The sequence below is a fragment of the Lingula anatina genome, chromosome 1, assembly GCF_051362555.1.
Source record: "Lingula anatina isolate TDL-2025a chromosome 1, LinAna3.0, whole genome shotgun sequence".
In the NCBI taxonomy this organism is placed as follows: domain Eukaryota; kingdom Metazoa; phylum Brachiopoda; class Lingulata; order Lingulida; family Lingulidae; genus Lingula; species Lingula anatina.
In genome coordinates this window covers 25,067,399-25,081,410 of record NC_141767.1, presented here as the reverse complement: position 1 = coordinate 25,081,410, position 14,012 = coordinate 25,067,399, and the positions used below count along the sequence as shown (strand labels likewise).

The following is a 14,012-nucleotide window of genomic DNA, read 5'->3' as shown; positions in this document are numbered from 1 at the left end:
TCTGCACTCACCCCAAATCGCTACAATGGTGGCAGCGGTGTTGCGAGATAGGGCTCGCGTCTTTCGGCATTTGGGGGGGAGGAGTGTAGTGCCAGGGGCAGGTAGAACCGGCCGGGTAGCTCAGTAGGTAAGAGCACTCGCCCTGTAAGCGAGGGGTCCCGGGTTCGATTCCTGGCCTGGCTGGTGATTTTTCTGCACTCACCCCAAATCGCTACAATGGTGGCAGCGGTGTTGCGAGAAAGGGCTCGCGTCTTTCGGCATTTGGGGGGGAGGAGTGTAGTGCCAGGGGCAGGTAGAACCGGTCGGGTAGCTCAGTAGGTAAGAGCACTCGCCCTGTAAGCGAGGGGTCCCGGGTTCGATTCCTGGCCTGGCTGGTGATTTTTCTGCACTCACCCCAAATCGCTACATGTCGAAGAGCGATGCGTTGACGTAGGATGAGTAGAAGATTCGGAGAAATGGGAGTCGACTCCCGTGTCCTTTGTGCTTGATACAGGGCGCAGCACATGGCATCCTTCCTGTTGCTCTAGATCTGTCCGCTGTTGAGTGAACGCACTTTTAAAATTTTGCGCTTTTATACCTTTGTTGACGTATAGTCACATGATGGCGTTCTTGTTGTCACCAATGGTCAACTTGTTCAAAGGGGATGGCCTTTGATAGTGATGCGCAAAGTTGGTAATAACATCTTATCAACATATACATTTTCTTTTATATTTTATATTTTGATTATTCTGCCTGTCATTTTGTTTATAATAAGAGTAATAAGTTCTAAGCAATGTCTGTGAAATGTGCAGGCAAATTTGATGAAAATTTCTGAGCAACATACCTTCTCCCTAAAATTTTTATAGGTACGATGTCCGTTAAGCTGGTAGCTGTGAACTTCTCGCAGGCTACTTTAGTGTGCGTGTATTTGAACACTGATCCAAAATGTGGATAATGTAATTTGGCGTAGGGTGGCTGCATTTTTGAGGCAGCCTGAGGGAGTATGGTTGTTCTGATTGTAATGAATTGTAGAGAGACAATTGGAAGTACACTGGACTTAGCATGTTCAGTCACCCAAGTACTCTGAAACACATTTTGTAATCAGCTGACTTGTTATTCTGAAAAATGAAAAAAACAAATTATATTGATTTACAAAACTGGAAGATTGAAGCAGTGGATCATATTACTTATGCCAGGCAGAAGAAACGACTGAATGTATATTTTTATATTCAAAACGTCTACTGATTTAGGTAATAATTAATAGCCTGGAAGATAGCAGCAGTGGATCATATTACTAATGCAAGGCAGAAGAAACGAGTGAATGTATATTTTGATATTCAAAACGTCTACTGATTTAGGTAATAATTAATAGCCTGGAAGATAGCAGCAGTGGATCATATTACTAATGCAAGGCAGAAGAAACGAAGGAAAGTATATGTCTATATTCAAAACGTCTACTGATTTAGGTAATAATTAACAACTGACGTCTCCCTTCATGGCGTCGGGTTATCAGTACTCCCACACCAGTAACATGAGTTATGAGTTGAGCAGAAACAGAAAAAGATTTTTATAAAGATAATGCAAGTATATGTGTAGGCCCATTTATCTTTTTTTATATTACTAATCGTAAGAATTGTTTGTCCAAGTGAAACTTTACTTACATCAGCCTAGCAACTAAATCTGACGTTTTAACGTCTTCGAAAATAACTAGAATTTTTTGAATAACGCAATAATGCGGCCACCTTCGAGGTGTCGCCCAGTTTTTAAAAATTGAAAAAAGAAACTTTTCGGGGCGTCTTTTGTCGCGGGTCATTATTTTCAGTTGTTTGATGTTTTTTTTTGTAATATTTTAGCCATTGATAGAATCTTTAATTCAGTTACATCCACGATTAACTAGACGAAATGGTGACAGGGAAAAGTCAAATTTTTTAAACGGCAAAAACTGCATTCTCTTAGAAAGCAATTAGCAAACATTCATTACCAGGCACTGTGAAAAATTCAACCGAAGTTGAAGACAAAATGTGTCAAAAATAAACGTGCATGTCGTAATACCTATTTAAAGCAGTCTAATTTTTGTTGGTATTAAAAACGTGTAAATATTATCCACATAGGATATTTTTAAAGCCTTCGATATTTAAAATATTTAAACTTCCCATACTTTGAGGCATGCATGAGTCGGAAAATGTTTGCATAATTACATAAAAAACTAGAATTATCTCTTTATGTGACCACAGTTTACTCATGTGCCTTACATCATTCCCTTAAACCCTTTCCCAATATCGATTTAAGATATTTTTGACACATTTTGTCTTCATCTGAATCACGTGAACGTTATCAAGTGTCATAAGGCGTACATTACGAAAATATTTAGGTCTTGGAACGTGATTTGATGACTTTTTTAAATGCATATATATACAATTATAAATTTATAATTAAGTTATTTAATATCAAATTATAAGTTCTGACCGAGTTTTAAAATTTATTTTAGGAGGGGTAAAAAAACCCAACCCCATCTAATATATATTGGATACATCCGTAGGCTTATGTCCTTAGAACTAGGCGTACAAAATGTGTCTTCTAACTAAAGTTATTATTATGGTGTATGTGTAATTAAAAAAAAAAAACTACGTAAGAGTGACAAAAGGTCATGTGTTTCGAATGCACCCCCACTCTCCGATCAGACATTACTTTTGTATAATTCACAGTCCATCTTCGTTGTAGTTTGTGACTTTACGTCATTTCTTAGTGAAGCGGTGTTGTCCTCAATTTACCTTAAATGTCCAAATTACTAAGAAGAAACCACTTGCAAGAATTATAAGGCTTTTTATACTGCTAGGTCTCTAGACGTGATACACACGATATTTTGCAACCCCACAAAATCTGTTTCTTAAAATTTTGGTTCCACCACAAAGCTTAAGCACTATCATTCTTTTTTGCTTTATTGATATATTTTCAGTACATAAATAACCATTGTCTGTTGCCCAATTTTGCACAAAATTAAGATAATCCCCAAAACCTCATTAATTGTTTTTCCTCCATCCCAAAAAGTATTAAAAATTTCTCCTCATAATTTAGTTGTGCACTGGCATCTACACAGTACATAAATGTATCATTATAATAACATCTTGTTCTTACTGATAACATAATTAGCTTAATTCCATAACAATTCTAAAATGTTAATAACAATGAAAATTCAAAGTAGATGGCAAGATTCTTATTGTGCTGATAAAGATAAAATATGTAAATTCAATACTGATTAGGTACTGTATACTGGCTCATTGAAAAAAGGGAACCGTTTCACAAAAAAATTAAGCTTAGACTGCTAAATCTGGATAGCCAACTATACAAAGTCAACTTTGCGATATTGTCTTACAACTACAATTTTTAAAGAATGATTGGTCCACAGTTGATGAGTAGAATATACATAAATGGGCTACTGACACCACTGCAAGTAAAAGACTTGCCAAGACAATCAAAATGTAAATCAAAGGAAAGTGAAAAGAAAGTAAAAAGACTGGAAAAAATGAGGCAAAATTGATAACTTGGTTGATGAGCGAACAATACTCTAGTTTTGATTAAATCAGAACTTTTCTTGCACCTATTTTTATTTTTGCCATTTTGTAAGTGAAAAAAAGGGAATAGGGGATTGGTGTAGTGAAAGCCCAACCTTAACCTTTGGATGCTATTCTCATTAAACATATGCATAAAAGACAAAATTTAGACCACAAATAGATTCATGCAATCTACCAACCTTTTTTACAGTGAGTCATTGCAACTTATCAGTTATTTCTGGCCTAGGCTATCTGTAAGATTCTTACAACTGTGAAGTGCAACTTAGCCAGCTAAGTCTTTATAGGCTCAGATTTTAGACTGTACAGCGCAAAGCATTTTATTTTGGGAACAACAAACGCATTCTTCACTCGATTCCAGTAGGCACAGGAGCCTTGTAACCGTTGTTCTTGCTTTCAATGAAACCCCTGTCATCAGTTATTCTTCAAATTTGCATTTTTCTAAAGTAAGACACGATATAGAAGGCGAAAAGCCAAAATATACATATTTAAGGGCACAATTTTCTGATATTTTGACCTCCTTGTGGATAAAACATAAAGAGGACACAATTTCACGCGAAATCAATTTAAAAATGCGCTTGAGAATATCGCTATATTTTTCTTAAACAGTTACTTCCTCATGTAAGAACTCTTTGCTTCATTAATTTCACCTGAAGTGCTTGAGGTTGCAGACGATAGCTCCGGCAAGATAACACGTGAAGACACTTGTTTACATAGATGATCAATAACTCTGCTATAATTCATAAAACTTATCAGCAAGCCGTATTCCAATACCATGGAACGTGCTCGTTATCGTCCCTCTTTCTGATTCTCGTGAGACATTTATTATTCTCGAGGGTTTGCTGGGTGCATCTTTTGGTCTTGTAACATTTAGCTGCTTTATACTTACATTAATCATGCATCATTTGTATCCAATTGAGTGGCTGCACTTGTGAAAAATTCCTCCGCCTGCTTGGATTCTGCTGCACAACAGAAGGCTCCTAGTAACCAGGAACACATAATTAATATTTTAGCTTTATTGAATCCGTTTATAATTGCAATTAACATTCATCGTGTATGACAATGTAGAAAACAACATATCCACCTGTCGGTTTCGATTTGAAGGTTTGGAACATTGCTGATAGGGGCACAGCTTGTAGTGCTGTCACCTTGCGGGTAAGGGTCCCGAGAATGGCATATCTAATAATGACAAATCGACTGTTCAATTCTCAAAAGACGTGAGGGCCTGGTGTTTGGAAATTAAAGAGATGTACATTCCACATTGCCGCAATAATTGAATTTTCAATCCAACTTAATACAGAGGGCTACATTGCGAGACTAGAATGCAACATACAGTTTACAAGACCTGCTTATTTTTACATCTTTTGTTCGGCTGAATCCAGAAAGCGCCAAACAAGCTGCGTTAAATGTGATGCATGCACCTGTAGACGGCAAGCAGTACTTCGAAAGGCGCATGGACCTAACGGAGCCATATTGATAAGCTATACGCCTCAGTTGGCTTTCTAATTCTTGGAGTTTAATTCAATTCTTCGTGCGTTTCTAAGAACTCTCTGAAGTAAGATACATTAATGAGATTGGGGGAATCATTTACATAGTTAAAGCTATACAGGAGGACTCAGTATGCCGTACGCAGTCTTTATTAGAGGTACGTAATTGAATAAAATGGTTTTACATGTATATTAAGGTTATTGGTGCTGTCGCTGCTGTTGAGCCGCCAAATCAGTTAAAAACTTGACTTTCTTGTGTTTACATCGGCGTATTTTAGTCAAGCCGTTATACTTATCATAAGTGAGACCTCTATCGGACTGTTTAGACCCCCCTCGCTTATTAACTGCTAAACTTTTAATCATTTGGACTACACAAAGCAATTCACTTAATTACTTTCTGTATTTTTCCTAGTCATAATCGGCTACCTTTCACTTTCCCCAGAGAAATCAGTCTTATTGCGTTTGGTTGTTCTCTTCTCAACCATGATTGTGTTTATCAAAGAGGTTTGTGCTTCTCTGTAAGTCTTATACCAACCGCCGTTGCTCTTTGTGTGGAAGCTTATATTTCACTTTCTGTAAAACAGAAATTAAAACACTTAAGTAGATGATACCGTGAATTACATTAACCCGTTCTTATATATATTATTTTAAAAGTTATCTAAATAAGACCGTAGTCAAGCTAAATTGTAGGCTACAGGTACTCGCTGCACAAGCTGCCGTAAGCAGGAGAGCATTTAACCTAGCTTTCAAAAGTGCAATGAATTCTTTGTGTAATAGCTTCTGTTTAGACTCTAGTACGCATCCTCTCTATTATTAGCGCCTGTAAAAAGCTCCTGGAAGAGATATTGATCAATGAAATACACAAAAATATGTGTGCCGGTAGCCTATTTAGATCAGCAGGACTTTTTTTACCATTATTGATCCAAAAATCTCAACACGAGATGGCATTTTGTGCTAGTGTCCAGTATGGATTGCAACCAAGGGCTTGCCGCAACATACAGCAAACCTCGGCAGAAAATCAATCTCATTGAATTTCTTATTCTCTTATTTACTTAGCCAGCGTAACTTACGTCGTTAAGTGTGCTCGGTATGTTATACTCAGACATACATAAAACTAGAAAAATTTGTTTATTTACCTGTGTAACCTCTACCCCCCCCCCCCCCAAAAAAAAAAAAATAAAATAAATAAAATAATAATAAAAAAAAAAATGAATGAGACACGGAGGGATGTGGGTGTGTCTCTTACCCCCCCCCCCCCCCCCCCCTTCTCCTCAGAACCATTTTCATATTTCTTTTTTTGCGGAGACTTTTCTCCTAGATTCGGAAGTAATTTTGTTGTTAATGTAATACAGTCCGCTGTCCTAATGCTATTTTGCTGTCCCCGAACTGTTTATATATCAACAATCATAAACCCTACTGTCCATTGGATTTTGGAGAGAAAAACTGACTTTTCCTGTCTTCATAGACAACACTCTTGCTTATAGACCGACTGATCTTAAATAAATTTTTTGAGTACAAATTTAAAAAAAATAACCAAGATACACCTGTTTGTACGATTTTAAAGCGAATATATATCTTGGGAAAAAAAACCAAGTTAACCGTCACATTAGTACTTTGCAGTGTGCAATTCGCGTATAGATGCAATTTATTAACATGGATAGTTTATTTGAGAAAGAAATTAAAACAGGAAAAAATTAGATCTAGGAGATAAAAATCAGGAAAAAAAACTCATGAAAACATCTTTTATTGAATGCCACCGCCTGAGATGTGTAAGACCGGGATAAATAAAGTATATGAGGGGTGACGCTAGAGAAAGACTATACAGAATATACAGTATCTTTGTTACTTTCACTACAAAAATGAAGGTTAAAAGGTGAAAATCATCGATGCTAGGCAATTTTCTGAATTTTTAATCACGCTAGCATACAGGCCTAGTGTATAATAAGACTCAAAAGAAAAGATAAAAACACTCTCTAACATTGATCCATATGTAAGAAACAAATTACACGTGTCATTCATTATCTATATTCTACACTTGTAGGCCCTATTAGAGATTTTGAATGTGGAGTGTAGTCTACAGTGTCTACACAAAATATCGGCTAATGCCTGAAGAACAAAATGCCGCTACATATTGATCTTGTTGTGTCTGAAAAAATATGTGCACAGAAAATTTAAGGAAAATTATAAATGAAGCATTTTGCATAGATAAATGGAGCAAAGGCACACTGGTTTGGGTCAAAGTGAGCCAACGTGAGATTTCAAAGTTATACTTCCGTGTTGTATCGATGTTCTGATGACGTCACATAATTGACTTTTTCAAGATGGCGGACATGGGTTAGTCAGGTTCAGTGTCTCCACAATGACTGGTATCTATGCTAACATCGCAGGTGATTAGAAACTGCAGAAGATGGCAGATTTACGTGAAGAATACCAGTTTCATTGAACTATGTCTCTACTCTGTGTGTGTGGTAAGTAGCTTGCGAACTTGGGTAAAAAAAATATTCGGCGACTACTTGACATTGGCAAGTCAACATGAATGGAGAGTCGGCTGTCAGATGGAGTGGCAGAGCCTCAGCGCCTTATATTACGTTCGACAACCTGACGTTACCTTTATTCACCGTTACTGCCTATCTGGCACAGAAAACTTCACGATCTAAATAACCTCTTACATCAATGGTCTAAAGGAGTGGGACCCATCTGAGTAACGTTACTGGTAGTAGAGTACTGGTATACTGGCCAAATAACATGGGTCGGTGCAATACGTCGGCTTAGTTTGTATATAAAACCAACATTGGCATCTACTGTGACCCAGGGTTCAATATTACAGACTATTGCAGTTTCTATTTATTAAGTCAATATGTAAACCATTTGGACACTTACTGGATGAGAATTTCAATAAGGGCAACTTTTGGGGACAATAAGTGTTTTCGTATTTATCCTTACATTTTAGCAAAGTGACTCATATAAAAAGCCACAGATTTTTCAATGTACAATTCTTTGCACTGTATTGAAAGTTATTCATAAATCCCTATGAATTTTTAAAACATGACTTGTCATATCCAAAGTCGTTATATACGGTAAAAGTGTAGCCCTATCTCATGCAGATTGTATTTTATATTTGCAACATTTTGGGAAAAAACTATACCTTGATCAGGGATGACATTTTCCTGACTACTGCCAGATTTCCAACTTTTTGGGAGCCTCTGAATGGCAGTCTCATCCCTGCTTGGTTGCTTAACAACCCAAAGGGACTATTGTAGGGTATTGGTTCCCATTTTTGAAGTACCTAGGTTTTATAAGATCTCATAACAAAGACAAACCCTCGGTATTTTGCAAAACTACCAAAGCTATTATGTCTAATATTATGCCTCTGCTTAATATACTCTTCCATAAAAAAAAGTTTAAAAAAATAATAATAAAATGCACAATGTTAATGGGCCCCAACATTATATTGGAGTGCAGATTAATAATAGTGCAAAGCCATAAGCAATATCAGAAATGGTCGGTACCCCATGCATTAACTGAAGATCTAATTTAATCTCTTTTTGTATTTTATTGTGGTCATTTTCACTGTCATTGTAGAACTTGGTCCATTATCATAGACCATGTAATTGGACATGTGTAGTGCATTATAAATTGCCAACTTAATAGAATTTGGTAATTCTCTAGGGTATTGGAGTTTAAATGAAAACTGTACCAAGAAATGATGCCATATTGCTATATTAATCATTTATTGGTTTATAAAGACAAAAGAGATAATTGCAGAGCTTGACATACCTATAAGATATGTCTTTCCCAAGTGACACCTTGTGGTTGCCCTTTTTAACGATAAGTAAAAACAGCAGTTAAGAATTTTTTCTCATTTTCTGCTATTTTGTTTTATGCAAGAATGAAGATATATATATATATATATATATATATATATATATATATATATATATATATATATATATATATATATATATATATATATATCTCTTCAGTTCGAGTTTAGTCTTTGGTTGTGATAGAAAATAACATTATATAGATTACTAGTAGGTGTTTTCTGCAACGTTGCTCATCCTGACAGTGTTTGAAAGACAGGTAAAATGTTTGGAAATTTTCATTAAGGACAACTGTCACAGTGATGTCCCTTGGGGCCAAATTGATTTGTAATTTGAGTCCTGACATGAATACTAGTAGAGGCAACCTGAATGAAAAAATGGCAAGTTGTCTTTATGACAAAAATGATGTATTATCTGTTAAAAAAAAAAATTCAATTTCATCATTCAGGCTAGCAAGCACTGTGCATTAATATGAATTTATGTAATAGCTTGTCACTGTGGTTTTTTTTTTTTTTTAATAAATATGTAATATTTTGTCTCAAACAATTTTAAGTCCAGTGTTCATTGCTGTAGATAAATATACTGGTACCAGTAATTTTGAAATGGTATTTTTTTCTTTTCAGTAAAGAAAGCAAGACTGGTTGGCAGTGAAGGTATGTTCTTCTGTCCCTCTTATCTTGTGTATATCCTTTCCACGACATCTGTTCCATCTTTAACATCTCCATCCATTTATAAAAAAATTATCTTATTTCCCTTGAATAAGGAAGAGGAGTCGAGTTATAACTAGGAGTCGAGTTATTATTCCACTCATTCTTTTAAATTACTAGTAAGTTGTTGGAAAAAAGTGTCAAACGTGTAAGGGGGAGAAGAGAGATTTTATAGAGGAAAAAATTCTGTGAAAATGTTTAAAACTTGAATGTGATTTTAGCTACTTTAAGGGCCCAGCACACAGTGAGCATTCGGCGTGCGCCACTTGCGCTGCGCCAGATGCTCGCGCTCCTCAGCTCCCCGCAAACGATGCGCTCTTTGCTCAGCAGAGATGCCTCCTGGCCTGCCCCTATCGGACGCACCGCGAACTGTGGGATCATGTGATTAAGGAAACATTACATATTTATTTTTTTTCTGAAAGTAATGGCAAACGGTGACCACGTTAATCAATCAGACTAACTATAACTGTGTACATTTTTGTTTACTTCGCTGGAGGCTGCCATTTTTCTTTGTTTCCGGCTACTGGCATGTGCGCATTGTTGGCATGGCGTGAGCAATCGGTGCTTGCACCCCGCACACGCTGAGACATTTGCCTCAAGAGACCAAAAATATCAAACATGTGAGATATTTTGCTCAGCCGCGCGAGAGGCAAAAATCTCACCAAAATAGCCCCGCACACGATGAGAAAACGGCGCAGCGCAAGTGGCGCGCGCCAAATGCTCACCGTGTACGGGCCCCTTTAGGGTTACGAGAAAAAAATACACAATAATTGACAGACATTAAACTTTTATAATTCTTAAAAGAATTAAAATGTTATAAAATAATTTTAGTTGTAAGCATGGCACATTTTAGAAAAACTAGATGGTGTCTGTTCAGTGAAAGTTCAGTTGTTATGATGTACTATGTCTATACTCATTTCACCCTAACAAATGGTATTGCATTGGAAAAAAATCTGGTGAGATCCCACTATCCTTGCCTATGAATATGATATTAAAGTTTGAACAGGGTTCCAGTCCAGTTCAAGTTTCCATGTAATTACTTAATGCATTCAGATTCATTGCAAAGAGATCTATTGATCAAACTATCACTTGACATTTTACTGCAGAGAAGCAATTAAAAGCAGCACATAATACATAATATGATGAAATCTGTTATTCAACGTATGTTAGTTGGGTTTTATTGTGAATGCAGGGTGTAAGTTGCAAGCATAGAGGGAAATGTTATCCTACATAAAGAACAGCGTGATAGTACGTTTGTAATAATTCTGTGTGAATCATTCAGAGGGAACAATGCATTCTGCACGTCATACATTTGATACATAACACTGGTATGCACACAAACGTGTGCAGGTATAATATGATTATGTAACCATATCTGAAAATAAAGAGTTTGCTAGCAACTGCATAGATTCTCCTTGTATTGTCCGGTAAAAGGGCAAATGGCATCATCCACAGCTGCTTAATCATAACTTCTCTAAAACAAAATGCTAAACCTATCCTAAGAGAACATTACAGAAGAATCTTTTTCTCAGGTTTTTGAGTAAAAGAATTCAATCCATGTAGATATTCGAGTGTCAGTTGTCTGGGTGGTGCAATTTCAGCATTTTTTGCCCTGCTGTGTACTTCGTAATCAGTGCTATAATATTCAAGGATCAAGTTGTGTAGAGACCATTGGGTTTTGTACTCCAGATTGATAATAGATAAATCCCAGGCAACATATAAATCTGTTGGGTGCTACTCGTTTGAAACATGTATATGCATTTTTGACCAGAGAATACTCATAAAAGCATAGAATTAGATCCTCCAGTGTATTACTGACAGATATAAATAACGAAACAACCTTTAAGTTTTTCTCTGCAGGTTTCTTAAAGGGCAACGGGGTGTTATAAAAAATTGAATTTTATTGATTTTATTGTCTGCTTGATCCAGTAGGTTGGTATCCTCTGAAGTGACCTGAGAAGGATTTCTTTTCCTGGCCACCAAGGAATAAGTCTGAAAAGGGAAAATGACATAGCATGAAGAAAATGGACATTCATTTGGATTTTTACAAAATCTTAACACAATTGAATGGGATTTTTATAGAAAGTTTGTGTTATTTAGTATAGCTTTATGGCTTAAATACCAATTATTGGCATTCATGCAAGAGAAAAAAACAAATGCATGATATTTCTTTAAAAAGAGGGTAGTGGTAACCAGACTGCATTGAAAAAAAAAAATCTTCATAGTTTAAAGTATCCTGTCATTTTCTTGGTTTGTTTCAGTTCGTTAATGCCAGTCTGTTTAGATTTAGCAGTTAACAAGCCAAGTTTCATTTTAGATCCTAGGCAGTAAGGCAGTTTCTTCAGTTTCGTCAAACAACTGGCAAGGGAGTCCACGTGTTGCTTTACATAAAAACACAAGCAGACCAAACATGGGGTTTAAATGGGTTTGCTATTGTAAACACCATATTTGAAAAAGTGAATGAAATACAAGCTTCCTAATCCTTGTCCAGACTACTCCTAATCTCCTTGCAACACAGTCCATGAGTTCTTTCCAATTTAGAACATGAAAGATCAATACAAAACCTGTGCCTGCTCCCTGCTTTGTTGTGGACTTGTTCAAGCGGTATGCGCCGGGTCCATGAACATCAGTCATGGAGTGAGCCGATAAATAAGAAGAGTGTGATATGAACTTTATTGAAAGGGCAGGGGTCAGTTGGTGAGAGGGAAAGAGTGAAAGCTGGTGGAATGGTTCCATATCTCTTTTGTTTGTGGTTTGCAAAAGGAGCCTCTTCTAATTGATAGTTTTGAGTGTTACTCTCTGCCTAAAAAAAAAAATTAAAAAAGAACAACAACAAAACAAACAAAAAAACAATATGACCAAATTTGAAAAAGATAGCTACTGATTGAATATTTTGTAAGTGTGAAAGGTAGTGTCAAAATTTTCATCACATATTGTGGCTAATTAGTATATTTCATTTGAAAAATTATCATCAAATTGGTTCCAGAAATATATTCACACTCCTAATTTCCAAATACATCTCAATATTATTTCTTGTATTGACATGTAGTGGTTTGAAGGATTACTGTAGTTGCTAGGCTATGTGGAATAAGTTAGAATTACTTGGGTTGAGTAGGTAGAGAAAAGTACAGAGTCCATGCAAATTCACTCTCAAGGAAAAAGTCACTGTGCAACTCAAACAGGTTACAATGATCTCCCGGAACTTGTTTGGAAAAATCATTTTTTTTCTTTTATAAACAGATAATGCTTAACTGTCATTTCCTTTGGATTAGCTATAATGTTTGCATTAACTGATGTACAGTGTATTCTGAAATGTGCCAGTATGATTTAAATTTCCTATATGGACTCTCTGTACTGATGTGGAACAATGCTTTCATTTGATAAATGGAAGATGTGCCAGATTATCGTCAGTGCCAGACTGTATATGTAATATTATTGTGATTGCATATACAAGCATCAACCCTCAATCAGACATTGTGGTTTGTGAGATATAGCAAAATAAGTTACATTCTATTTATATGAGTTTTCTGCTTTTTGTGGTTATCCTCGTTCGTCTGACATCCTTCCCTTCCTGCTTCCCCACTTGACCCCACCCTTTGCACGCCTTGCTGCCTTACTTTATCATGTGCATATTCCATCTAAATCATGTTTGATCATACCAATATGCCAGCATGCATCTGTCTGTTAAGATGAATAATTATATGTAGATTTGATTGGAGAAGTAGCATCTCTGGCTTTCATTGATCTGCCAGCTGGTAGGATTGGGAAGAAGGCCCACTGGAGATTGCAACAAGAAAAACCTATTATCTTTCAACAAAATAGGCGCAAACTTGATTAGAATCATGCCTTTGGTATTTTCTCATATATGCTGTTTCTTTTGCATTTTTTAGAATATTTTTTGCTCTAGGAAGGCATTATTTATTTTGATATGCTTCTGAGTGGGTTAATCTGGTAAATAGAGAGGATAGACTCCCAGGAAAACAGAAGGTTACTATGCTGATATTGATAACCGAGAGGCTCAATCATTGGGAATTTAATTGGTTATGTAAGAAATTCAATGGGGCTCACATTTTATAAGACACGGTTGATATTTCTGGTAATTGCAGTCCAAAAGGTGTATCTCTTAGTAAAGGAAAGCAATCTAAGGATGTGTCGCAGAATTTTAAAAAAGTTAAATGCTACATTAAAATTTTACAGGAATTATGAAATGTCAGTATAGGCTTAAGGATTCAACAGATTTTTATGTAGGGCACATTTTTTCACACAAATATGATTTCCAGCCCAAACAGAGTTAGATAAATGTTGTGATATCATGAAAAAAGGTATAAAAAAACTGTGAAGAGTTATCCTGTTGGAAAAAATATGAGTACGTGGAGTTCATTGGCTGTTTAACTGATCAAACCCATAATAAAGTTTATTGACATCACCAGGGACCCATATTAGCTA

At 36.1% G+C, this 14,012-nt stretch overlaps 1 protein-coding gene and 1 non-coding gene across 16 annotated transcripts in view; both read left to right on the top strand.

Annotated features, from left to right (window-relative positions):
• The first annotated feature begins 109 nt into the window (after window positions 1-109).
• On the top strand, window positions 110-183 carry Trnat-ugu (transfer RNA threonine (anticodon UGU)). Its single transcript has one exon. It is a non-coding gene; the product is annotated as a tRNA-Thr (tRNA).
• Window positions 184-7,324: 7,141 nt separating this feature from the next.
• Window positions 7,325-14,012, top strand: part of LOC106182076 (protein unc-13 homolog B) — a 91,427-nt gene continuing 84,739 nt past the window's right edge. For 14 of the 15 annotated variants that reach the window (XM_087002222.1, XM_087002228.1, XM_087002231.1 and 11 more), the window contains exons 1-2: window positions 7,326-7,503; window positions 9,483-9,512. In XM_087002222.1, the coding sequence (XP_086858348.1) occupies window positions 7,482-7,503; window positions 9,483-9,512 (52 nt within the window). In that variant the 5' untranslated portion in view covers window positions 7,326-7,481. Of the gene's footprint in view, window positions 7,504-9,482; window positions 9,513-14,012 lie in introns of all 15 variants that reach the window. The other variant, XM_087002237.1, reaches the window with a different exon arrangement.